At 47.9% G+C, this 25,855-nt stretch overlaps 1 protein-coding gene across 5 annotated transcripts in view; it reads right to left on the bottom strand.

Moving 5' to 3' along the window:
* The window catches only part of LOC115559536 (trinucleotide repeat-containing gene 6A protein), a 50,224-nt gene that overhangs the window by 17,073 nt on the left and 7,296 nt on the right, over positions 1 to 25,855 (bottom strand). For 2 of the 5 annotated variants that reach the window (XM_030378354.1, XM_030378382.1), the window contains exons 1-10: positions 24,042 to 24,882; positions 22,499 to 22,550; positions 15,057 to 15,135; positions 8,959 to 9,300; positions 8,260 to 8,307; positions 4,818 to 6,686; positions 4,459 to 4,651; positions 3,811 to 4,349; positions 2,516 to 2,677; positions 1,410 to 1,580 (exon numbers count right to left, since the gene is read on the bottom strand). In XM_030378354.1, the coding sequence (XP_030234214.1) occupies positions 1,410 to 1,580; positions 2,516 to 2,677; positions 3,811 to 4,349; positions 4,459 to 4,651; positions 4,818 to 6,686; positions 8,260 to 8,305 (2,980 nt within the window). In that variant the 5' untranslated portion in view covers positions 8,306 to 8,307; positions 8,959 to 9,300; positions 15,057 to 15,135; positions 22,499 to 22,550; positions 24,042 to 24,882. Of the gene's footprint in view, positions 1 to 1,409; positions 1,581 to 2,515; positions 2,678 to 3,810; positions 4,350 to 4,458; positions 4,652 to 4,817; positions 6,687 to 8,259; positions 8,308 to 8,958; positions 9,301 to 15,056; positions 15,136 to 22,498; positions 22,551 to 23,097; positions 24,021 to 24,041; positions 24,883 to 25,855 lie in introns of those variants that run through there. The other 3 variants (XM_030378371.1, XM_030378364.1, XM_030378393.1) reach the window with 3 other exon arrangements.

Below are 25,855 nucleotides of genomic sequence, written 5' to 3'. Positions count from 1 at the left end.
CAGTTTAACCTGTATTAAGTACAGTCATATAACTTAACACCCGTACTTAACGGAGCTCCACTGACCTCATTTCTTTACCTGACCTAACTGATAAAGAGCTGGTGGGGAAACCCTTTTGAACAGCGATATTTAATAATATTGCAGTAATATCCATCGGGAACATTTGGAAACGCCAGAGGTATCCGGGTTAATTACATTTGAGCTGGGCTATCGCTTAGGGCCGAGCACTTTGTGCTGCAGCCCGACGGCTTCGCATGGAGGCCCTGGCTCACACACAGCGCTCGACACTGGAAACTCGTACGGTGGATCACACCTTTACTTCCCCTCTTTAGACCACTGAATCCCAGTGTAAGTAACGGTTAAATATATGTCAATATATTTCTAAATCAATCCAAATAAATACTTCCCCCCGCTGTTGAGACGTGCTCCACAGAAGAGGCGTGCTGCTATAAATGTCACTTTCAGTTTGCCGTCGCAGCGTTACGGCTGGGCGGTCTTTACTCTGAAACCGGTCGAATGCGGAGGAACTCAGCCCACCTGTGACAGACACTAATCGGTGGCGAACTCGCTTACTTCAACCTCAACCACAGCGCAACGGCAAAGACCTTGTGTTGGACTTTTTATATGACCCGATTCCAAACTTATATTTTAACATCATAAAAATGTATTCCTAAGATGTCGGACAAAGATAGAAAGAGCAGTTATTTGTTTTGGTATTGAATAATACCGTTAGTATTTCTGAAGACCCTTGTATATTGTGATAACTTCCAAGCCTAATGAAGACTCATACTTTGAGATTATCTATTTTAGAGTTTCACATGTAAAATAGACTTGAACACAAGCAAAGCAAAAGGGAGCGCTTTGGAGATGGGGACACCCTGGGGATGGTGGCCGACCCACCAGAGGAGAGGGGAGGAACAGGAGTGGAGGACGCAACGCATGTGTAACCGGACCGACCCAGCCCGGCATTCGGCTGAGCGGGCTGAAACGGGAAATGGACACGGCACTGACGGAGACGAGGCCCTCCTGGTGTTATTCGTCGGTCCTCGCTGTCTTGCGCATTGTGCCGCTCTGAGCGTGAACGTCGGGCTTGGCGACAACAATGGAAAGGGGAACGGGAACGCGGCTTCAGAAATATGAGAGCAATGGTTCAGCTTCGAACTGCTGACAGGAAAGGATTACTGGCTCCAGTTATTTAGATTAAAGTTGGTGAACAAATGTTGCCCGTGCATCCGCCTACGGTACTTTATAAGATTCCATGTGGACATTTTATAAACAAAGATTTTACGTATATAATTAAATAACAATGGAAGACTCAAATAAGATTGGCCCACATCTTTATAGTGAGTAGGCCACAAAGGGGGGGTTGGAGGGCATGTGTGTGTGTGTGTGTGTGTGTGTGTGCCTACCAGCACTAGAGGTCTTTTCCGGGGCTTGAGTCTGCATCGGCTGAGGGGCATGGATCGGCCCCTGTGATTGGTGCAGCTGGTGTCCTGGGGGCGGGCCATGAGACATGGGCTCTTGCTCTGATTGGCTGTTCTTGTTCCACGTGTTTGAAGGTCCACCTGCGTTGTATTTGCCTAGATAAAACGGTTCAAGGGTCAAGTTTATTCATGCAGAAAAGGCACAACACGACTCAATGGCAAGCACGAGGAGGCATCTGAACCTGTAGCAGAAGTTTTAGTAAAATGTAAAAAAAAAATGCCCACACTAAAAATACATCTTTGTTTAATACAGACATTTGATTAAAGGAGAACTTTAATGTTTTTCAACCTGGACCCCATATCAGATATTAACGTCTGAAAGGGGCTCGTTTTTGACACAAACAGGCTCGGATAATAGTCTGACATTACGGAAAGGATCCCCAGAGAGAAGTACAACTCTATCCTTCACCTTTCCCTTGATCCTGGTCTGTTTGTTATTGTGTCCACTGAAGCCCTCTCTCTAGGGTACGGCTTGCTCGGAAGTCTTGTTGTTGATTTGTTGCAGGCAAAGTCCCTATTGTCATTATCATGTCAATGGTCCTTTACCCTAATCTTTAGATAACACTAAGCTTTCTGTAGGCCAACACAACCCCCCCCCCCCCCTCCACCCTCCCTCCGTCTCTCTCCCTCCCCCTCCCCCTCCCCCTCCGTTCTCAACAACTCAACTCTCGTGAGACTTCTCCTTGAGTGAGACTTGGTTGGACCCAAACCATTAACCAATAGACAGCAAAAGGTAGAAAAAGGTATATTTCTCTGATGCATGAATAAGATCACAGTGCATCACGCTGTAGACTTGATCACTTACAGACACGTGTCCACATTAGTCCCTTGCAGAGGTTGATAGTAACAAAGCGAAGTACTTTGTCATTGTACTTCAATACAGTTTTTAGGTATCTGCACTTTACCTGAACACTTCCTACTCTTCCCCCTACCTTTTGACACCAATGTCTCGCACCTGCGCCTGCCCAAAGTTTTGACACATGGCCCGTGCATCAGAGGACCCAGTGGGCCGGGGGGGTGCGACCTCTCACCTGGGTTCCTCCCTGGCTCCCCCCAGGCAGCGGTGCCGTCGTCTATCTCCATTCTGCGTCGGATGGACTCCGGGGAGGGCTCCTCCCAGCCGGACCCAGAGGTCGCCGCCGGCTCCTCCTTCTCCCTCTGGCAGCCCGCGGGTATGGGACCTCCCATCCAGCCTGCAGCACACAGGTCAGAGGTCAGAGGGCAGCCTGCGTCTCATAGGACCAGCATTACCACGTGACTCCTGTTTTCTGAATCCTCAGCTCCTCAGTTAAACGGTGAGACCTAAGGTCCTTTTGAATTGATCGGGATCGTTGGTTAAAAGATAATGATCCTTATTAATCTTGATGGCAGTCGGTACAAGCCAGCGTATACTTGCACTGCGGTACGTGAATATAGACTGCTTAAGGTAACATAACAATGCTACAGATCCCTTTAAGATCCCAACTTTCTCAGAAAGAGTGATAGAATACTTTAGTATTCAAACAGGGAAACCTCAAAAGTACGTCTCCAAATTATGGCTGCAATGAGAACGATCTAAACGTATCATAATCCCCTCTGCCTGAGGTAAGAGGACCTTTACGAGGTGTGTTCAACGACACCTTAGTTTATATTCCCAAATGAATCTTATCTTATGTCAGCGGTGCGTCTACTTAACAGGCAAGAGGGGGTCAGTAGAGCGGCATTAAGTATTGATGCGCAAACCATTTAGGCAAACCGCCAAAGCCCCAAGGTAACACAAATGGAAGCAGTCTCTGCACGCATGAACCAACGAACATCTGAACGACTTTCAGCCGGACCGGCTCTTGGCGGGAGGGGTGCTGAGGCCTCGCGTGCTCTGGAAGGGCCTCCACTAGGGCTTTGACTCCGAACTTCGTGATTCGATTATAACTCGAATATCGAGAAATACATCAAAATTCGAACGAATATTAGGCAGCCCGTAATATTGGAACCTGTTATGGGCAGGCCAAGAGGGAGAGACGTCGGAGAACCCGACGCAGTCTCTTCATAATATTGTAACGACCACGGAAGAGGCAGTGAATGAAGTATTGATTAGACAGCGATTTATTAGAAACCTAATAAACCGTTGGAACGCGCAAGACCGGTAACCATAGCAACGCCGGTAAACAAACCTCGCAAAGCCCAATCCAGGTCTTACCGAAGGCATTTAATAGTCAAAATATTATTAATAAATATTCGAATATATTCAAATATTAATATACAAAGAACTTTGAACATGATTTTTGGGCCAAAGTCAAAGCCCTAGTCTGCACCAATGCTGACATCAATAAGATAAAGGATGCATCACCTGTGGGCTTGGTGGGGCCCTGGCCTCCTCTGGCCACGGGCTCGGGGCCCTTGCCCCACTCGTTGGAGGGGTTGGAGGTCTTGGGTGGCGGTTCGCCCCAGCTCTGGTTCCCGTGGTGGTGCTTCTGCGGCTCCCCCCAGCCCTGGCCCCTACCCTGAGGGGCGGGCTTGGGGCCGGTGGGGTCTCCCCAGCTGTTGGAGCCCTGGTTGTGGTTGCCCTGGTCTTGCGTGTTGGCCGCGCTGCTCCCGGTCCACGTGTTCCCGCCGCCGCCGCCGCCGTTGTTGGCGTTGGCGCGGCTAGGGTCGCTCCAGCAGCCGGAGCCTGAGCGGTCGCTGTCGCCCTCCCAGGCCCCCCCGCCGCCGCCGCCGCCGCCGCCTCCCTTCTGGGCGTCTCCCCAGTGGTTGTTGCTCCCACCCCGGTAAGAGGAGGAGGAGGAGGAGTCGCCTCCACCCCCGTTGCCCCAGCCCTCGCCTCCGCCCCCGCCCCCCCAGCCTTGCTGCTGCCGGGGCTGCCTGGGCGCGTTGGTCCAGGTGTTGGACCTGAAACAGGACCCAGAGGCGTGAGGAACACAGCGGGAGACACAGGCGTGGTGTGAGAGAGAGCGCGCTGCCAAAGGGCAGACCCCTCCGTGGAGGGCTGGTGAGTCACCTGTCGTCCCGGCTGGGGTTGTTGCTCCAGGTGTTGCCGCTGCCCCCTTTGTAGCTCGAGGCGTCGTCCCGCCCCCCGTGGCCGCCGCTCCCTCCGCCCTTGGTGTTGTTGTCCCAGCCGGGGTTGGGCCTGGGTTCTCCCCAGCCCGGGCCCCCCTTGTCTGGGCCCGAGTTCCCGGGTCCCTCCCTCCAACCTGGAAGGAAACAAGTCCAACGTGGATAAGCAAGGAGTGAATAAAGACTAGAAGGGAATATATATTATGGGATGGATACAGAGACACAGACAACGAGTGAGACAGCCATCCGATGCTAGGGCTTCAGTTACGTGTCCCCAAACAGAAACCACCCGAGCGCGCCTACCTCCGGAGCTGGTCTGGGAGGGGGCCACTGGCTGCCCCCCGGCCCACCCGGACCCCCCGCCGCCGGGCTTCCTGTCCTCCCCTCGGGGGCCGGGCGGCGGGTGGCTGGCGGGGGAGTTGACGTCCCACGTGGTGTTCTGGCGCACGGGCGTCTGGCCCCAGCCGGTGTTGGACAGCACCCGGGGGTCCACGTCGGCACGGGCCGGGGGGGCCGGCGGGGCGGCGGCCGGAGGGGGGGGCCTCCGCCGGTTGGGGCCCCGGGGCTGGCCGTCCTTGTCGCTGCCGGAGCGGCCCCCGGAGCTCTCGCCGCTGCCCTCGCTGCCGCCGGAGCGGCCCCAGGCGCCAGGGGCCGGGGCCGCAGGGGGGCCCCCGCCGCCCACGCCCAGGGCGTCGTCCTCCAGGCTCTTCCAGCCGTTGTTGGAGGAGCTGGCCTTGCGGACGCCGGCGTCGGCGGCGTGGTTGTTCCCGGGGGGCATGGCGCCCCACTCCCCGTTGGTCGTCTTGTTGTGGGAGCCAGAGGAGGTGGAGGAGGACGAGGACGAGGACGAGGCGCCGCCGCCCCAGGGCCGGGGGCCCTGTCCCCCCGGGCCGGGCGCCGGGCTGGAAGCGCTCCCCCAGGGCATGCCGCTCGGGACGGGGGCGGGGCTGCCGCCGGGCCCCTGCTCCCAGCGGGGGGCCCCGGCGTGGTGGTAACTCTTGTGAGCGGCGGGGGGCCCGGCCTGGTGTTGGGGGTTCACAGTGTCCGGGCCGGCGGGACCTTTGTCGCCCGGGTGGGTGGGGGCGCCCCAGGGCGTACCGAAGGCCCCGGGACCCCGCGCCGTCTCTCCGTGGGGGGCCAGGGTCGGGGGGCCGTTGGCGAGCGGACCCCCGGCGGGCCCCGGGGCCGAGCCCCAGGGCCCGTCGCCGGTAGAGTTTGGTAGACTAGAGGTTCCTGTTGCGTTAGTAGTCGTGGTCGTAGTAGTATTCAACATCATAGTGTTATTTGGTCCGTTGGATTCAGTGTGAGGGTGGGGGGACTGCTGGCCATCACTGCCGCCGCCCGTCGCCGCACCGCGAGCGCCCGGCCCCTCGTCCATCGGGCCGCAGGCTCCTTGAGCTGGCATGTCGCCCCATCCGTCGTGGGGAGGCGCGGCGCCTGATTTGGAGGCCGCGCCCGGGGCCTGGGGCGGCCGCTGGCCGGGGCACGGCGCCGGGTTCGGGGTCGGGCTGCGGGGCCAGGCACCGTGGTTGGCGAGGGGGTTCAAAGTGCTGGGGTTCAGGCCGCCGCCGCCGCCGCCGCCGTCGGAAGGGTTCCCGGCGGGCTGCGCCCCCCACACGCTGCTCCCGACGAGCCTGTTGCCCTGGCCGCCGCCGACGCCGTTGTTGCTGCCGACGCCGGCCATGGAGTAGTGGGAGGAGGGGCCGCACGGGTTGTTGTTGTTGTTTCCGTTGTGGGCGCCGCCCGAGGTCTGGCGGTTGGCGTTGCCGTCGCCGTTGACCAGCGCGCTCGCCGCGGCGGTGCTCACGGAGGAGGGGGCGGCGGCGGAGGAGGAGGACGACGCAGCGGAGGCGTTGGCCAGTGACATCATGGCCGCCGTCGTCGTGGAGACGGCGGCGAGGTTCCTCTCGGAGCCCAGCGGGGAGCTAGAGTCGGCGTCCATGCATTCCGACGCCAGCTCGGGGTCCGACCCCGAGCCGCAGCCCGAGGAGGAGGAGGAGGAGGAGGAGGAGGGCCAGACGGACGAGTTGGTGGAGGAGAGGTTGCTGGGCTTGTCGGCGCTGCCCTCCACTAGGACCGCGTCCCAGTTGCTGTTGCCGTCGCCGCCGCAGGGAGAGCCAGTCGACCAGGGGGACGGCTCATACTGAGAGTCCAGGCCGGGGTGCTCCAGACCTGGGCAGGAGGGGGGGGGGCGGACGCGTGGTTAGGAAGGAGACGACGACGACGACAGAATGAGCTTCAGATGAAGCCAAAATTCGTGACAGATTCAAGCGACAATTTTTTCTAAAGTAATTGACAAATGTCAAATGATAGTTTACTGTAAGCTTTTGTACTTTTACTTAAATTCCTACAAGATGCATCCATCAATATAACATAAATTCAACTTTCTTCCCCATTGTATATCAAACACCGGCAGTCGAGTGCATATAAACAAGAGTTGGCCTTTGTCTAGCTGAAACATTCAATGATTAACATCTCCCCAGACTGACAGCCCACGTCGCCCCGCGGCGGGCCGAGGGACTACACGACGAGGCGTGGCCCTGCCGCCTAGCGAGCGGCCCCTCGTGATCTACGGCCCTGTGGAGGCCTGGCTCCGGCACAGAGGCAGCTGCCACCATTTTGTCACCTCAGCTGGACCGGAGAGCCTGCCAAGAGCACGGCCAGCGGCCAAGGGGGGGGGGGGGAGGGGGCCGTCGAGTGGATAAAGACGAGGAAAAGGAGGAAGAGACACACGAGAGGCTGCCCCCTGGGAGACCACACTGAGCCTCATTCAGACCTGCCCGTGTGGGTCAACCAAGAGTGTGGATCGTGTCTGTTAAACAGTGCGTGAAGCGAGGCCTCCAAATCCAAACATTGCTCCAGCCCTTGCACACACGTTGCATTTGAATAACAATAAAACGTCTTGTAAATGATTTATTACGCAAATATTGATTGGAGAGATGAGTAGAAGGAGCCTACGAAATGAGTGACAAACTTAAGTCTGCGTTATCAGACACTGTCTTCTATCGTTATATATGACTTTTCAAGGAGTGCCAGCTGTCATTTATATTTACCATGCATGCTACTTTTCTTATCAACTTAATCAGAACAGACGGGAAGGATTTCAGCGGATCCCTTAAGGTTAGTTAAATTAACTGCTACTGTGGACATGCAACACACACACACACACACACACACACACACACACACACACACACACACACACACACACACACACACACACACACACACACACACACACACACACACACACACACACACACACACACACACACACACACACAATGGCTGCCAACCCCTAGCCTGCTGCCAGGTTCACCCCAGTCGCTCTTTCACACCAACAGTCAACTCAATCGCTCCCTCGCTATCAGCGTCTCTGCCCCCTGTGGGACTGCATATGTCACGTTGACACGCTGCGTCGGAAAGAACATTTAGCCAAGGACGACCTGCTACGGAGCCAGAGACACACGCACACACACACACACAGGGCCGCCAACGTTTAGACTTTTTTTTGCAATCATCCTTCAGTACGACAACAACTCAATACTCTACTGTACCATGTTCGACATTTGGCAAAGTCACCGGCTTGCTCTACGGATACGGATCGCAGGGTAGCTCGTTGTGCTCGGGGGGCGAACGGGGTTTGGAATTGTGGTTGGTGTCAGGAAAGGAGGAATAGGAAGCAGTGCAGGGCAGACGTGTTAAAGAATGACCAGTGAAAGGGAGAAAGGGGTTGTGCAGTCACCTGTTTGATTAGGGGAGTGGCTGACGGAGTCCCGAATGGGAGCCATGTCTGGAAACAGAGGGAGAGAAAGAGAGATGTCAGATAGACAGACAGAGGGGGGCTTTGGCTACAGCCAGACTCAGGGTGTTATAACAGATCCAACTTTTAATTGGTTACCATGCAAAATACACAATGTGCCAAATGTCCCAAACCCGAGTATGAGCAGATACATATGCAGAGCGTACATCCAGTTATTGACTGTTGCCGTGTCAACGAGTATGGGATTAACTTAAGACTCATGACCTGGCCTGGCAAACACACGATCATTAATGACAGATTTCAGATTTACAACAATGTAAAAAATATCTACTCATAATACATTACGTTATATTTGGATTAGGGCACGGAAACCAGAAGTCTGAACATAGCAAAGAGCAGGGAAAGACATTGTGAGGAAAAGGAGCGGGGTGCAAACATAAGTAAAAGGGGGGGGGGGGGGGGGGCAAAGGGAGCGAGGTTATTGAAATGTGGCAGGCAAATGGAAGAAAAGATGAGTCACAGTAAGGAGAAGCACAGAAGGGACTTTCATTGGTTATTCAATACATGCGGTTTCATTTTCATGGCATTTTTTAAGTGGTTTTGGCTAAAAGTAGTCGCAACTTGGCTCACGGTTTCCAAATTAGTTTCAAAACAGTGTACATTCGCGACGGCCCGGCTTACTTTTAAGAGCGGCTCGCTCCCGTGTCGGCGCGAGGGCGCCCCCTGGCGGCTGGGAGGAGAACGGACCTCTCGTTCCCAGGGCGACGGGGTTGGGTCAGACGGGTCACAGCTCAAGAGGGTCGGCCTCAGGGGTCGGAGAGGAGGGGGCGGCGCTTGTCGGAGCAGGCAGCGAGCTGAGCAGGCCCTCTTGGCATCGCTGAGGAATTGTTGTTTTGAGTGTGTGCGCACGCGCGCGTGTGTGTGAGTGTTTGTGCGACCTTGAATGTGTGTTAAGTGTGTGTGCAGAATGGTGGGTGTGTCGTCGGGAGTTGGGACTCTGCCTGGACTTGATATGATCTGGCACTGGGGGAGAGGAGAGGGAGGGAGAGTTAGATTGTTTCCCCGGTTATCGGGTCACGGCCCTAGTTTGTAGGGCCTTTGACAAACAGCACAACGGTTCAACGTTTCAAGAAACACTTTGTCAGTCAGCTGGGCTAGTGTGAATACAACACTTTGATAACTTCCCACTGCTTAACACATGAGACACATTACCTTTTTCTTATCAAAAATTATATTAAATGTTATCCATCGCTTATTTCTGAAATGTGATTTCAGTAATTGCAGGAATGATGACTATATACAATTTCATTAATTGTCCTTCAATGCACACTCAGGATTTTTGCCATTTCTGGGTTGTTTTGTCTTTAAAGTTGAATGCACTTTCCATAAACCACTTTTTCTTCATCAACTGTCAAGTGAATGAATGGAAATTCTTCTCATCAGTCAGAATAGGAGTGATCTGGGGTATGTTTTTTCCGTTGTGAGTTGGGGTCGTGGGCATTTGAATGTAGCAGTGTGCCACACGGGGTCCAACTAATACCAACACAAAAAAAAAGAAGACAAAAACAGTTCCCTGTCCGAACACACCGAGCCCTGCAGGACATTCTACATATCCCGTCTGCCAGCTTTCCCATTCTCCCAGACCCCACTGTCAATACAGCTTGTATTAACACGTTGAGCCAAAACAGTGCAGAAAAGCAGCAGCAGGAGGAATGACCGCACGCATTTCCTCTTCGGGGGGGGGGGGGGGGCGAGTGTTCCCTCTTCAGTGACTGAGTACATGTTCAACTCGCCTGGGGCGCACTGGTACAACACCGAGCCTCTGCCAGGACGCCTGTTTGAGTGTGTACCCGACGGTAGATTACACCGAGACAAGGACGAGGAAGAGGGATCAGAGACAGATTGGCATTCCTCACCATACCTCACGCCTGAGGTTTACTAGTGCGTGGAGTGTCGAGTAGATTAGCGATACTCAAGCCTCTTGTGTAACATTGCCCTGGGACTGCCCTGCGATGCCATGGCAACAAATACAGCTTATGGAAAGGGGCGATACGTGGAGGCGAGTGCGTAAGAGTTGGTGTGTGAGGATGAGGATAAGAGGGTTGACAAGCAGGCCGACGCTGTTGAGTGATATTAAGCTAGTGTGTTGGAAAGGGAGTCGGTCGAAGTGTGTGTTCGTTTACCTTTTTAGGGAGCGGGTTAGATAGCAGCGCTGGCTCGCTCGCTCTGGCCACAGCAGTGATACACAGATCTATTTTTATACCGCTCGTTCAAACAGCTAGCTCTCTGTTTACTGCCGACCCCCCCGGATAACAGAGCAAACAAACCAGGGCAAACACAAATGTATATAGTGTGCAGAACCAAGCGCTGTATCTCAGCCGGGCGGTAAGGGCTAGCAGCCACTGGCATTCCTATTTAACATGAAATCGTGTCAAGACTAGAACGAAAACTTCGGAATAGTCAGAATTTCTGATGAGAAAAAAAAAATATATCAGAAGAACTAAAAGTATAAAACTGAATCCATTCGATTCGTTCTCTTTGCAGTTGCACGGCGCCCCGCGCCGCTACGCAGAGATTGCTTCCTTCCTTCCGTGGGACTCTGCCACGACCCTCCCGTCAGCCTCCGAGACTTCTGACTGCAGAGCCCTGCTAACAGTGAGGCGGCTGGCTGTCCTTATAAGGGAGCGCAGCTCCACACATTACAAACAACACTAAACCAGAACGCGACATGGCGAGAGCCGGCGTTAACAGAGAGACGTCAGCTCCCCCCCTCCAACTCGGTGGCCTACCGGGCGTCGGGTGTGTTAGGAATATGCAAATGTCCGGTATGGGGGGAGGGGGGGGATCAAGGATTCCTTTCCATTGCTCTCCCCCTCCCCTGCATGTTTGCTGTGTGTGTGTGTGTGTGTGTGTGTGTGTGTGTGTGTGTGTGTGTGTGTGTGTGTGTGTGTGTGTGTGTGTGTGTGTGTGTTTAGTTCAGCACACGGTACAAGCTGTTCCTTCAGATCAGTCCTCAGAGGAAGGCTTTTATCGGAGCTCCTGCGACTTGGCCGTTACCCAGCTACTGGTCTCCACTTACAGAAGGGGGAGGGGGAGGGTGTACCGACGGAGGGGAAAGGGCCAGCGAATGGATCAGTTCCATAGGCAGAGGCATTCAAATATATACGGGCCGTTATAAATCACATTTTAAGTGGAAAGAGTAAGGGGTGTACAGTATCTATACGTCCATCCAGAGGGGGACAGTAGATTATAATAAGGGTCACACAGAGACAGAACTACCGATAGGGAAAGTATTCCTGTGCAGTCATGCAGCAGGGGATGGGAAAGGAATGTAGTTTTGACCCACACCTACAGAGAGGTCATTTTCGAGAAGGCGCGAGCACAGGAATCCTGCACGTTGAGCACAAGCCTTGGACTCCACGCCAAACCCGACTGAGGTCACCGACCGAAAATAAATTTATGACTCATTAAATAAGGTCACACCCAGAAACACAATGGCCGACAAAACACAACTGAATGAGCCCATAAAGGTTTGAGGGAAAAATAAAGTCTACACCTACCCTGTTACTGATATGAAGGGCCGACACACTTTAGGCCTATAAAAACACATCCGTGAGTTGATAAAAAAAGGTTTTGGATGATTGCATCCAGACCAATAAACTTCTGACCTGCATACTATCACAAAATAGATAGCCATGGTGCTATGTGCACTCTGTAATTATTTATTTAAAGCGCTGACTGTGACAGAATCAACGATGGTTTATTTTGGCTCGGTCATCTATTTATGACCTATAAAAACAGGCTTTGGGAAACTGGGAGGCATCTCATCGGCCTGTATGGATTTCAATAAGTTTGCCAACATGTTAAAAAGACTTTACAGATTCTTAGTGAAGAGCATTTAGCCTTAAAGTAGCTTGCCACGATTGTAAACAACAACAGTAGCATAAAAACTATTGTTTAAATAAAGACCAAGTGCTATCGCTTTTATTTACACTGTGGCAAGGGCAAGCTTATGCTAAATGCTTTTCAGCAGAATGGTTACAACAAAGTCATTTTGACAAATAATATCGGTAACTGGGTGATACAGAGCAGTTATTATTAGCGGAGCCCCGATTGTCATAGTGACATAAACACAACAAATTCCTTTGAGGCCTGTCGAAACAGGGCTCCATCCAAAAATGTGACTGCTCACTCCAAACAGACTAGCGTAAGGAAAAAGTACATGAAATTCCCCTTTATCGTCGGTTTTTGCCGCTACTGGACAGAAGAATTGCATGTTGAAATAGGTGCCGAGAAAGACCTGTTCACATAGGCTATAACACAAGGGATCAAAGCCAAGGGCTACGAAGGGTTGGTAGCAAATTAATCATTAGTCAAAATACTATTCAAGCAGCAGACCTCCCATAAAAACAGGTCGGTTGTCTAAACACGATATGGACCAAACATCAAACTTAAGGGGTCGACTGGAAACATTCCAGGAAAACACATATTCAAGGCAACAAGTGTGAACGTGAGATTATGATTCTGTGTGACCCCAGCACGAATATGTGGAGTTATGAGATAAGCATGAATGGTCACATGGTCTCTTGAGTCCCACTCTACCTGACATATGAGGAGGGGGAGGGAACCATGTCCTTACATAAACAATAAAATAGGGCTGGGCGATTAAATCGAATTTCGATCACGATTTCAATTTTAGCGTGAAACGACCACAAAACTAATGCAATCGAATTTCATGAAAAATAAAAAAAGTATTAAATGTTTTTTTAGTAATAACAGCTGGATAGATATCTGCACATTATTTTAGATTTGAACAATTTCTTTTTGAAATTGTTCAAATTGTTTTTTGGGAGACGCATGCTGAATAAATACATCATGTATTCAAACTCAAAAATAATCGTTTGAATAATCATGCTTTCAATAGTGACCAAAATAATCGCGATTATGATTTTTTTTTTCCATAATCGAGCAGCCCTACAATAAAACAAAGACATGTATACAGTTCTCGAAAGTGTATGCATTGCCTTAACCCATAAAATGTGATGTTCATAAATTCATGAGGGCCAAACATGAGCTCTACAAGCTAGTGAAGGGCTGGTCACTCTTCTGGGCCCCCCGTTTGCCGCTCCCACTCGAGGCCACCAGGCCCGTGGAGGGGTTGAGGCGAGAGAGATAAGAGGTGAACCCTGAGCGGGCAGAAAAACATGACGCAGGACAGCCCTGCTACAGTCATTGGGTTGATTGCCTTGCACAAGTTAACAGAAGGATCAGTGCAAATCGCAATATAAAGATTGACATCACAGAGAGAAGTGAATAATAAAGAGTCATAAGACAAACGGTGGCTGGGACTCCTCATCAGAGGCAATTTTATACTTGGACGAGGACCGACTGCCCGATGGCTAATCGGGCAGTCAGTCTGTCCATCCAATCGTCATAAAAACATTAAGGCTGTATACGACTTTTTCAAGTCGACTAATGCAAGTTCAATTGATTATTCTGCGCTTCCTGGATCAAAAATAACAAGTTTCTGTGGGAGGTAAAGCGCTTAAACAATGGGCCTGTTGCATGCAATCCCACGAATTAAATGCATGAAGGCACGGTCAGTTATTTCTATCTGTTGGTCTCTGGTTGGCAAGATCCAGCATAAAATAAGCAAACGAATCCTTGCACGTTATTATCCCTCCTAAAATCACCATTTTCTCTTCATCAGCATTCATAAGTCATGGAATTCCTGTATCTTAAGCCTCTCTATCATATTGTATTCCGTGATTAAAATTGACACACAAAAACAAAAAATATTTGGTGTGCCTGTTACCAACATTGTAGTTATGGTCGATGCTAATACATTTAGCAAATGCCAATAAATGCAAGCATTTGGTCAAGTAAAAACATAAATATTGTCGGCTTCCCAGTTCCTTAGCTAAACACTAAGGAATCCCATTTCATATTCCTTTACTCCATCGCGTGGATAGGTAAGAGTCTTGAAGATCCAATCATGAATGCATTACTGCCCTACAGTCGGTGAGCTTGTAGCCGATGACGTCGGAAGAGAATGACGCCGTTGCTATGCAATTAAGTGCGTTTGCTATTTTCTGCACTCCATTTACCTAACAACATACCAAGTATATGAGTATAACCGGAAGCACCTGCAGAGAGAACAATAGCACACCGAGTGCCACTGAATAAATCTCCTGTTTGACACAGTCCATTCATTCAGAGTGACCGTTACTAGAGGATGCCAGGCAGAGCTCGGACAGGGGACAATTAACTATGCAGCGCAATCAATAATCACAACTAGAACTCAAATATTGACCAGGGTGCCCTGTTTGTCTCGGTGAAAGCATTAGTGTTCACATTAGCTGGGTCTATGCAGTGCAGTATGCATACATGAAAATACCCTCATTACATTATCATCATTCACAATCACGCATGACCTCTGATGGATCATTAGTGATGTAATTATAAGGTCGTTAGTGATGACGTTATTATGAGGCAGCAGAAAAAAGGGTTTTATCATTGACGCTAGGCTGCAGACGTGGTTTGGAATTTCCATTTCAGACACTTTGTACAGGATCTTTGGTTGGTTTAACTTCTAGTTTGCCAAAAAAGTACATTAATTTCAATGTTTCTGTTACTTTGCATCCTAATGTTGTGCCGCCCCATGCAAAGTCACAGCCAGATAAGAACTCCAGTCACAACGAGGAGGTGGGGCCCAGGGTTGGTGCAACATCCGGGGAATTTGCTTCAGGAGATTAATGGAGTAGCTACTCTTGACCCACCTGTTGTCCACTTCTGTGTAGTCTTATGCTCCTTCCTCGTCACTCTTTGTCTCTCTTCCAGCCACTGTGAGTGAGTTCCCTGTGGGGGAACATAGGGGATGATGTGTTAAAATAAAAACATGGTTTAATAGTTTAAATGCGTGTTGATAGATAACTACTGCATGTATTCTGTTAGTTGCATAGTACTTGCTAAAAGGAACTTCAAAGCGAGAAGCCAACAATATTCATTTATGATGACTACATTGTTGACTCATTAAAACTCTTTAACCGAGACAAGATCATTGGTGAGATCACACAATAATGCTGTGTTTGATGGCAAAACGTTGCTGGGAAAACCTCCAAATTAGGATATTTCATTTCAAAAAAAGATTGAATCATTGTGGCAGATGAGTCAAGAAAAAGAACGTTGAGGACCCTGGTAGAATATGTTGAACTGCTGCTTTTTTTCTTTCCACCACCGTGACCTATGGTCTTACTAAGCCTTTTCAACGATTGCCCTATCCCACAGGGGAGCTCCAGTTACCGCAGCACTAGGGAGAAAGACGGTTAGTATCTTTCCAATGCGAGCACTAAATATTTAAGTGGTAGACGTAGCCCAAGTTATGGCCCTTCCTAATTAAACCTTCCAAAAATCAGATGAATCTGAAGTGGATTCCATGCGAGAATGGGCCATTTCATCAAGACAAGAAACATCGAGACGTTACGCACGGACACCCAATTTTGTCATTTGCATCAGCCCGCAAAGTTCACAGTACAACTAAAATTGGTTTGACTCACAAGAACTCGCGTACCCTCCAATGGAAAGCAGAACGGCAACGACACAGCCCCCCAACATACAAGCAATAACTTCCAAACCAGATGGCCCTTTCCCAAAAAGAGAAAGAGCACCTCCTCTCCTCTTGTTTTTAACAAGAGGAAAGGAGAGCTTTAGCTTATCTCTTTAAAATACAAATGTTATATTATTTAGCGCTATGCAAAATAATAATAATCTAAGCGCCAGGGACGCTGGATATGCGCTTCATATCCACTGGTTAATTCACACACTTGTGAGTAAAGCATATAAAAGGAGAGGAGAGCTCTGTCTTATCTCTTTAAAGAACGAGTGTTATATTATTTTGTGCTGCCGACGCTTCGTATCCAGGTCAGTACACACCTGTGAGTAAAGCATAGCTATAAACGGAGAGCAACTTCCGTTAAGTTGGAAATAAATTGGCAGATTCGGAATTGCGGTTCAATAGATCAGTGAAACATCGTTTCGACACAATTGGCACCTCTAGCTAAATGTAGTAACCTACAGAACCAGCTACAACATTATTTTCATCCAAACGAGCCGTCTTTAGCGAACGGTGAAATGCATTGGCTTCTATGAGCTGTTGGCTTTTAGCCGCGAGTTTAGGGGCCGTCTGCAAAGTGTAAAAACTTTCACTTATTGACTCTAGAGCCCCAAAACCTGTTCCGTTGAGGCATGGCCTCTTTATGGTCCTACTACAACCTCTCATTTTTGAGGATTTTTTATTTAGGAACAATTTCAATAGCGTTGCCATTATTGACTCTAGAGCCCCAAAACGTTTTCCATATAGGCATGGGCTCTTTAGGTATTACTGCAACCTGTAGTTTTGAAAGATATATACCTCTATTTATTTTTAAAGAATTTCTTGGTTGGAGGCACAGACCTTTTTGATTGTTGTAGTATTTGTGTTATGTGATGTTTGTTAAATAAATGTAAATAATTGTTTTAAAGATTATACTTGCATTATGTTCAATCTCTCCATATTTCCCCTGCTCACTACTGGGCACAAAAAAAACCCTTCTGGTGCTGGCAGACACATAGAAACCTTCCTGCAGGGTGCGCTTTGCGAGCACACAAAAAAGATTGCGAGCAGAAAAAGAAACATTTCTCCTCTGCTGCTGCAACTCCCTGCTATGGGAAACACCCGACACATCAAGCTGGAAGACCCAACGTGGGACCAAGTCTGAGACAATGAGGAAGTGGGGTGATTTTTGCTATAAACGGGTCTAGGTTCCCAGATTCACTAGCGTTATTGCACCAATGTGGCCAGCCCTAGTTTTGATTTTGACCAAACCGATCATCAAAAGATTCAATATAGTTTCTATCTATCCACTAATTGATTAATCAACTTATCCTTGCAACCACACTACTTTTGCAACATGACTTTAAGTTAGGAAACAAAGTCCCGGACATATCCTTTCACAAAAATACAGGTAGACGGCAAGTTCCATTTCATTATTTCCTCCGGAATTCCTTGAACAACCAACATTATTAACCTAGATTCAGATTAGTTTCGTTTTCTCTTTTAATAGCAAGCAAAGCGAAAGCAATATAAAGCTAAACAGAGAGAGGAACTCCAACCACCGACATAAGCAGGTTTTACTACCGAAAGTTAGTTAGTAGTAGTAGTGTGACCCATTGATAAACGTTCACATTATTAAAAGCTATTTAGAGTTTCACAATATCCTCTTCTCCATCCTCATAAAACAAGGCTTATTTATATAGACAAGTAGGTATGAATATTAATGACCGATTAGCCATGGTCCTCTAGACACCTCACCCCCCCCAGTGGGTTAGTGTAGCGCAACAATTAAGCAGCCAGAGAAATCTGCAGCCTATTGGCCTACTATCTAATCTGATAATGGGATTAAGGCAGTGCTCGGCTGCTGTACCTGTCTGTAACAGATGGACTGGTGAGCCAGAGAGGCGGGGGCACACTCACTTTCTATGCTCTCAACCAGCGGGAGTCCTCGCTCAAACAGGTGCCGGCGGTCTGCGCGCATTCAAAGCTGAACCACGGCTGCACAAATGCGTCATAGATCAATTCTGTCCCAGGGGGGAGGTCATTCGCACAGCGATGTGCAGGCACACCGAGTTACAATCAGTCACTGTCGCTTTCAGAGCCCGCCGTAGAATTCACAACGGATATACTGTGTTGAAGAAACAATCACCGCAACGCTATCAGGCCGCATCTGTGCTCTGACAATAAATCTATTCACAGTATCGCTTCACCCAGCATCTTCCATCCCTACAATAGACTAAACCAACTGCAAACCCTCCATCTCTTGCAACACAATTGCTTCTCGATGACGGGGGGCTAGTATCACAGATCCACCATGTTCCGATACATGTGGCTAGATGCCACTTCTGTGCCCTTTCCAAGGGCCTTATTAAATGGCAAGCCTAAGGGGTTTTAGACAATTTTGGAGGATAAGTTACAGTGCTCGTGCATTACTGAGATCATTGAAGTTCTGCAGCTTCCGAATTCGTCAGAAACCCTCAAATAGTTTCAAGTAGTGTCACTTAAGTGTTTCGCACTTCGGTGACAACCTACGCTGGTGGGGCAAGGAACTCCCAAGAGGTTTCTGAAACGGGACACTCGTCGAGTCCTGAATGCACCTCGGACGCATTTATGTATTTGTAGCCGTCCAGCTGCAACTGGATAACCTGAGACACATTTGAATGCCAGCTTTGACTAGCGGCAGAGACTACCCACCCCCGCAGGCCATGGTTCCAACAGGCCTACTTGACCTCTTCTCTTGTCATCACCGGCTCTGGCTGCCCAGTGGCAGCCCACCCCCCCTTCCCACCCTCAGCAGATATTCCCACCCGTTACCCACACAGAGCTCCATTTCAGCCCAGCCATCAAGTGCTTCAGCAGATGTCTTAAGGTTGCAAAGCAACAACAAAAACAACAGAGCCTGGTAGAGGCCCTCTCAAAAGAGAACACACAAATCAGACGTGCGTACACACACACACACACACACACACACAGAGACGATAGCATCTGTTCCTGAACAGAACAATGGAGTCCCCTAACGGATACAGCTGACGTGAGATGAGGAGGGGGGGGGGGGGGGGCCAGAACTTCACCACCAACTAGCAGAGTAGTGAGGACCAAAGACTGAGCCAGGATAAAGATACTTATGCGTGGCCACCAGAAGGAGGTACAACTTACATATTTCAGTTAACCATTTACACGTTTGAACCTTTTATTGGTACCAGGTTGTAACTTACGGGTAGTAATATTAATAGACAAGTTACCAACTTCGACATTGACTTGACACATTAAACTCAATTGAGACATTTAGCGAAAACGGTACTACTTAAAATCCAGAGGCGTAGAACATTTTAGGCAACATCGGACTGAATGCAACTTCTAAATACTGTGGCCTTGCAGGGATTAAAGAGGCAGAAATGAAGCGGAATGAGATTCTCGAAACTACAACCGCCTCGCCATTTTCTATTATGCCAAAGATAAGTCCAATCGTTTAACTTGTTCCTGGCTGAGAGAAAGTCAGGGAGGGTATGTGTTGCGGTTTTGACTTTACACTCTTCTTCAACTCCAAGCACAGCAGTCTCTTGATAGCGCTGCATTGTTAGAAGATATTAACCACATTTAAAACGTAGGAATAACAATGCTGGAGAGGCTCGAACTGCATTCGACCAGTGATTGTTTCCAAGAAACAAATAAAGAAAAATCTGCTGAATGTCACACGCAGATCCTAGAACTAAAAAAACAAATTAACCCTAACCTTTGTTTTTGAATTTATAAAAAAACCGTGTTACGGTGCCATATTCGACTATTAATAGGCCATTTATATTATTGTGGGGGACTGGAGGGAGGAAAAAAGACCGGGGCTTGGAAGGAAATAGTTTTAAAGGTCATTGGTAATGTTTTTTCCAAGCGGTGCGATGGGGTTGCAGGAGCAACACTGCTCAGCCAAAACAAGCTTTACCAGTAGTCTAAAGCAGTGGTTCCAAATATTTGACCTTAGTTGTAACACTAAATTGTCATTGGGACCTTTCGCAGCTTCAATGAAAACGGTAAAAGCGACTGAGAAACACACATCGAGTGGCTGTGCAAAGAGTGCCACCACCCTCTTCTTACACAATTACGGCAAGAAGGCCCAGGCCAGTGGGAAACAGTGGGAGGAGAAGTCTGCCAAGCTGATTATGCTCCGAGTGTGTTCATCTAGCAAACAACCATTTATGCAGGAGACCACAGGACGAAAGACATTGGTCAAACAGAAGCAGTACTTGAAGGGTTATGGAATCCACCATTTCGCTCTTAAAAAATATTGTTGGGCCGACAGTCCCGAGAAGAGTGGGGTTGGGGTCAGGGGTTTTAACCTCATGGTAATTAAGGTAAATTAACCCAAGCCAACTTTGAACTTCTATGTTTTAAGCCAGTGACGTCATTCGGTTATTAGTGTCGTCACGAGCAATGTGGTAAATGAAATGCGCCACACGCCTTGGCGTTACACTATCCGTTACCCGAGAAGCTTAGCCCTTTCTCAGTTGCGGCCCGTCAACATTAACCACTGCGCGGGTGAAGCTTCACATGTCCACACAGACCTCTCCATTGGTCCTTTCGTTGTGAAGCCCAGTGCCCCAGAATAGGTACTACTTTAGTTCGGAGCAGAGTGGGGTGTTCAAAACCTGGTGGGCAGCAACAATAGGGGTTTACAAATACTTTTCCGGAATGACGGCCCTATGCCAGTTTACTGCCCATTTAAAAAGATTTCCTTTACTTTGTCAATTTGTCTAGGTTTGAAGATTCTCATTTGGTTGCATTTCAACCGAAATTCATCGGTGCGTCAATGTTCATAAAAAATGCACAATGGCACATGAATAGATGTTTGCATAAACAAGGCACCCCATAAACTGGCTCTAGTTAGCTACTAGTAGCCTCTTGCAAAAGCATCAAAGTTATCACTTTTAGCATTTACGCATAGATCTTCAAAAACAAACACACGCACACTTTCAAAGATTCAGCCATCCCCCCAAAAAAAAGAAAGGGTGCGAGGTAGTCGCGTGGCTAATTTACATCAGCACAAGTGCATCATTTACATTAATTTGCATTAGTGAGTTCCCACCGAGAAGCACTGCTGGAGACCCTCTGAAGCCTGCATCTATAAACAGTCAGAGGTCATGTGACACCCGGACTATATGCAAGACGACATGTGCATCATCGGGGTTGCATCCCTTTTACCCTACGCATTTGCTTTAACCATTTACGCAATTTATACGATAACTTCACCTATTTTCAACTACAGAATTAACGGACCGATGACGGGCAACCAATGCTAATACTTATATTATCTACTTTGCCTGCAACAGTCTTGTGGGAGGTATCGCAGTGTTTGTGGCAGTTGTATACATTAGTCTCACTATCCAAGTAACACAGTGCAGCTATTCACCTACAGCAGTTAAGGTTAAGGGAACACGATTGGGAATACTTTTTACAGGGGTATAATACAATACGCTTTCAGAAGTCACCCGTACCCATAAAACTCTACTCGTAAAACAGAAGTTCAAAAGAGCACCATTAGTCTTGGCTTTTTTTCCAGAGATTGTCATGTTGAATGTCATACCAAACAACGTGTACTACACAAATAAGTCGAGCTTGGTTATTAGTAGACTATTTCTACACAACGTGTAGAAATAGTCTACTAATAACCAAGTTCGATTTATTAAGGCTGCAAACAATTTACCTATTTTTATTAAGTTAGGATACACAGCGACAGTAGTCTTAATGTGCGATAATTATGTCTCATGGATCCAATTGACATTGGCCACTAAAGTGAAAGGAAAGTATGCTTCACCATTCTATAACAGCGGTCTGGATGAGCTCTGATGAGTCAAATAATAACCCTTAAAAATATAAAACATAATTTTCCCTAAAACCTGGCATATCTAATAAGCTATAAGACTAATACTCATAAGTTATTTCTTCTTTTATTTAATTCAGCCATGATCATGACCTCAAGCAGAGAGCAACAGATTAAAACAATTATGTGACCCGATATTCACAATGCAAAGCATACTCTTAGGGTTAGGACGGTAGGAGTTGTAACAAGAGGGGCCAATGTTGCTCAGGAAATTGGCCGACAAGTATACCATAACTAATTGAACATTAATTGACCACGATAGAACCAAATCATAATCTGAAATAAACCACATTTTGTAACGCAAAACGGAATGGAGGCCACGGAGCGTTATTATAGGGCAGTTGTAGGCCTTTGTGTGTCTGCATCTAAACCAACGGCATGGACCACAATGAGCTACACAAACACCTTGCCGGACACAAAAACGCCCGCACCCTGGCTTCTCATTTAGAGTTTTAAAACCGCAATGCTTACGCAGCACATTGCCGCCCGGGTCGACCTAGACCCCCGATTCAACACAAACGGAACTGCATGTGCTTACACAAGCAACAGTCGCTGCTCCTGTATCGCACTGACACACACACCTACCTTTACAAACAATAAGGCTTCTGGCATACAAATGAGTTGAGGTCAGACACGCGCTACTCTGAGCGAAATGGAACCGACCAGAAAAGACAGGCAAACGGCAGTGGCCAATATCCCAGGCTTTCGATATTACATTATGTTCAGTAACGTGCATGCACACAGACTTTGACACTCACCTGTTTTGACTCTTCAGTTTCTTTGGTGGCCACAGCTTCCAAATCCAAATCTCTAAATGGAGTAAAAACACAATCTTATATATTTCAGCGTTTGTTTTCATAAATATATAAACCAAAACAAGTCTTAAACATCGTTATTTTGACATAGTAAAGAACAACTCAAACGGGCACAAAAAAATGCTTTATTGTCCTTTAATTATAGCTTGACAATAGTAGCTTGCCACACTAAATCTGGAGGTAGGCGCTTGTGTTGTTGGTCTCAGGAAGCCCATCCCCAACGCTTACACAGGTTAACTACTACACAACAATATTGTGGTGCAATAATTATATGTCAAACAAAATTCAGAGAGGTACCCCATCACACAGGACGCCTGAAACGACTGACGACAAAAGTGAAACTGTTCCACCTACTTCCTAGTGGAAAGACACTTTGGGCAGGTCAAACTACATTGCAAAGGCATATTAAGGTCTCTCTAAGTAAAGAACATTTTGGACCAACACTTGCAACTGGACTTATTTTGCGCGCGCGTAACGGAGAGATGGAGATCGAGCGATCCGTTCCGACCTGGGTTACAGCCCGGGTCCTGATCGGCCATTACCTCAGCTGTCGACTGGCTTGCAGCTAATCCAACATGGCCTCTCATTTGACTTGCGTCTTTCCATGACAGAAATCTAGAAAAATCACCAACGTTAGTACCTGTACACGATGTGACGGTCTACTCTATTCGCTTTGACCAACGTCCCCGCGAGTTCACCAGACGGTGGACATAGTAACGACCAGACCTCCAGAAACCGAGCAGGGCAGAGCAGGTATCGTCGACATAACCATCTTGTTTCAGGGTCTACGCCGCCGACAGAGGGTGTTGAAACACGAACTGTAGCTCGTTATTTCCCCACCATCAAAAGTTGCATGAGGGGAACCAAGTTTTAAAAACATACGCATCCACAGAAAGTGATGATGGAGATCAACGTTATGAGATCCATCCGATTGGCGAAGTATCCAGGGTGGTTTCGACGGCCAGTAACTTTATAGCCTACGGTCAGCTACGGGGGCAGTGACAAGCCTCCGCTGTAATGTGGTTCGAAATAATTGTCCCACCAAAACTCTTCGAAATCAAAGCAGAAAATAGCCACATTTACGACGGATGTGCAGCATTACATCACATGTCGACATTGACAACACTGGTTGTACATTGCCATGATCTAACTAGCAGGATAGCTGTAGCCACTGCTAGCTATTTTCAAGATCACCCTCGAACAGGAGACACATCGTGCAAACGTCGAGTTGACCAATCAAATAAATACTATCAGAACAAGTTTTCATGGCTTTTAAGAATAGAATAGATGCATTTGCATTGACCAACGCATCGTCAACCCTGCATCCTCCCGAGTGCTAAGCTAACGTTGTGCTAGCTCCGTGATGGCTAAACAACAGCGGGCAAACTCGACTACGCCAGTCTTGCCTTCACAGCCCCGGCTTTGCTGCGTAGCACGACGAATCCCCGTTCCCCCGCACCCACAAAAACACGGAAAGCCAGCTTACCTCAAAAAGTATAAAGTGCAACAGAGTGGAAATGAAAGCCGGCTGTAAGGCTAAAGAAATTTCAACGCATTCGCAGCATCTACGAGGGGAGGCATTTGTCCTGCATAATCGCCATTTTCTTCGCTCGTCGACCTAGTACGCTGTAGCTCTCCTCGGCTCTCTGTGTGGACTGGGGCTCGAGCCCGTAACTACAGGCGGAGCAGGCGCTGCGCAGGAAACTAACGCCGTCTCCACTTCCTATGCCAGACACAAAATAACCCAAGACCCAAAATGGTTGGTGGCGGATGGGACAAATATATTTACAACAAACGTTTCATCCAATGCATACTTGTAATTCTCTTCAGATATTTACATATGGTCTTAACATTGTTGATAAAATCGTTCGTATTGCGTATAACTGCATAAGGATTGCGATAAACACGTAGGCCTACACATAGTAGCGTAGTTGTCATCAAGAAAGTATTTTATGTTGTTGAGTTTGCTTAGCCCGTATTGATTTAATTTGTATGCAGGCATAGAAGCAAGGTGTATTTCTAGTGGCTGGTGCATCATTGCCAAGTTATTGACGCCAATGTCTATGAGGATTGCATACGGTAATACGCATGTGTAAAAGTGAAAGGCAGCTATGAAACCCTGCAGGGACTAACACCAGTGGGGTTTGTTGTTGAGGATTTACAATGACCCAGAAGGAATAGGTATTCAGTATGGAATCTGCCAACGTTTCAACGAAGAGACAAAGCGTGTGTGTGTGTGTGTGTGTGTGTGTGTGTGTGTGTGTGTGTGTGTGTGTGTGTGTGTGTGTGTGTGTGTGTGTGTGTGTGTGTGTGTGTGGTGCGTGTGTGCGTGCGTGTGTGCGTGTGTGTGTGTGTGTATGTTGCGTGGTCTACTATGAATACAATGAGTATTGCAAAAACATCTACCAACCCATGGCTTTTCCTGTCATTGAAACCACTGCAAGGAATCCGTATTTCTGCTCCGTGCAGAAGGGTCACTGACTGTCTTTTTATAGAATAGGCTAACTGGCGGTATTTATTAGTAAAAAATAACGACTAGGTTTGGACAATGCTTCATCAACACTTAATAAGGCTACAATTCATGATTAGTTTAGGTAGTTAGAAAGCATTACAAAATATAACTAATGGGTTTCAACTACCTGAACGACAGTATTCATGAATTACAGCATTATTAATCTGTAAATACTTTGTAAATCTTCAATTTATGTTTTCAAAATGATATTTTAAACCATTTGCTAATTTCTCATGCAGTTATTCAAGTGTACCTTTGTACTCACTAAATTGTTCAGTGAACTGGGCTTATTTGCATTTAAAGTCAGAGGTCACATGACATACACGGGCCAATGGCAGTCTGACGCAACCCATACCACACCAGTGTTGATACAATTTACATTTGTATCAGAGAATGTTGTACTGTCCTTAATTATTTCATCATTCCCTTTAATCTATTACAAAAGTAGAAAGGATTTCACCTCAAATATGGTCTTTAATGTGCAAGTTACCCATTTATTTTTCTGGATTTATAGTATAACTTCTTAAATATTAAGTCCCCACACACACACACACACACACACACACACACACACACACACACACACACACACACACACACACACACACACACACACACACACACACACACACACACACACACACAAACTCCCGTTACGAAGAGTATTTCAATGAGCGCTCATCCCATAGCTACTTTTACTGACTAAATAATCCTACAACTTTTTCCTAAAACAAAACTTTTCTCATGGCCACATCATTTTAGTGGGTGAGTTTTTATACGTGAAGTGA

The sequence above is a fragment of the Gadus morhua genome, chromosome 2 (assembly GCF_902167405.1).
Source record: "Gadus morhua chromosome 2, gadMor3.0, whole genome shotgun sequence".
Classification (NCBI taxonomy): domain Eukaryota; kingdom Metazoa; phylum Chordata; class Actinopteri; order Gadiformes; family Gadidae; genus Gadus; species Gadus morhua.
This window is presented reverse-complemented; position numbering and strand designations above follow the sequence as displayed.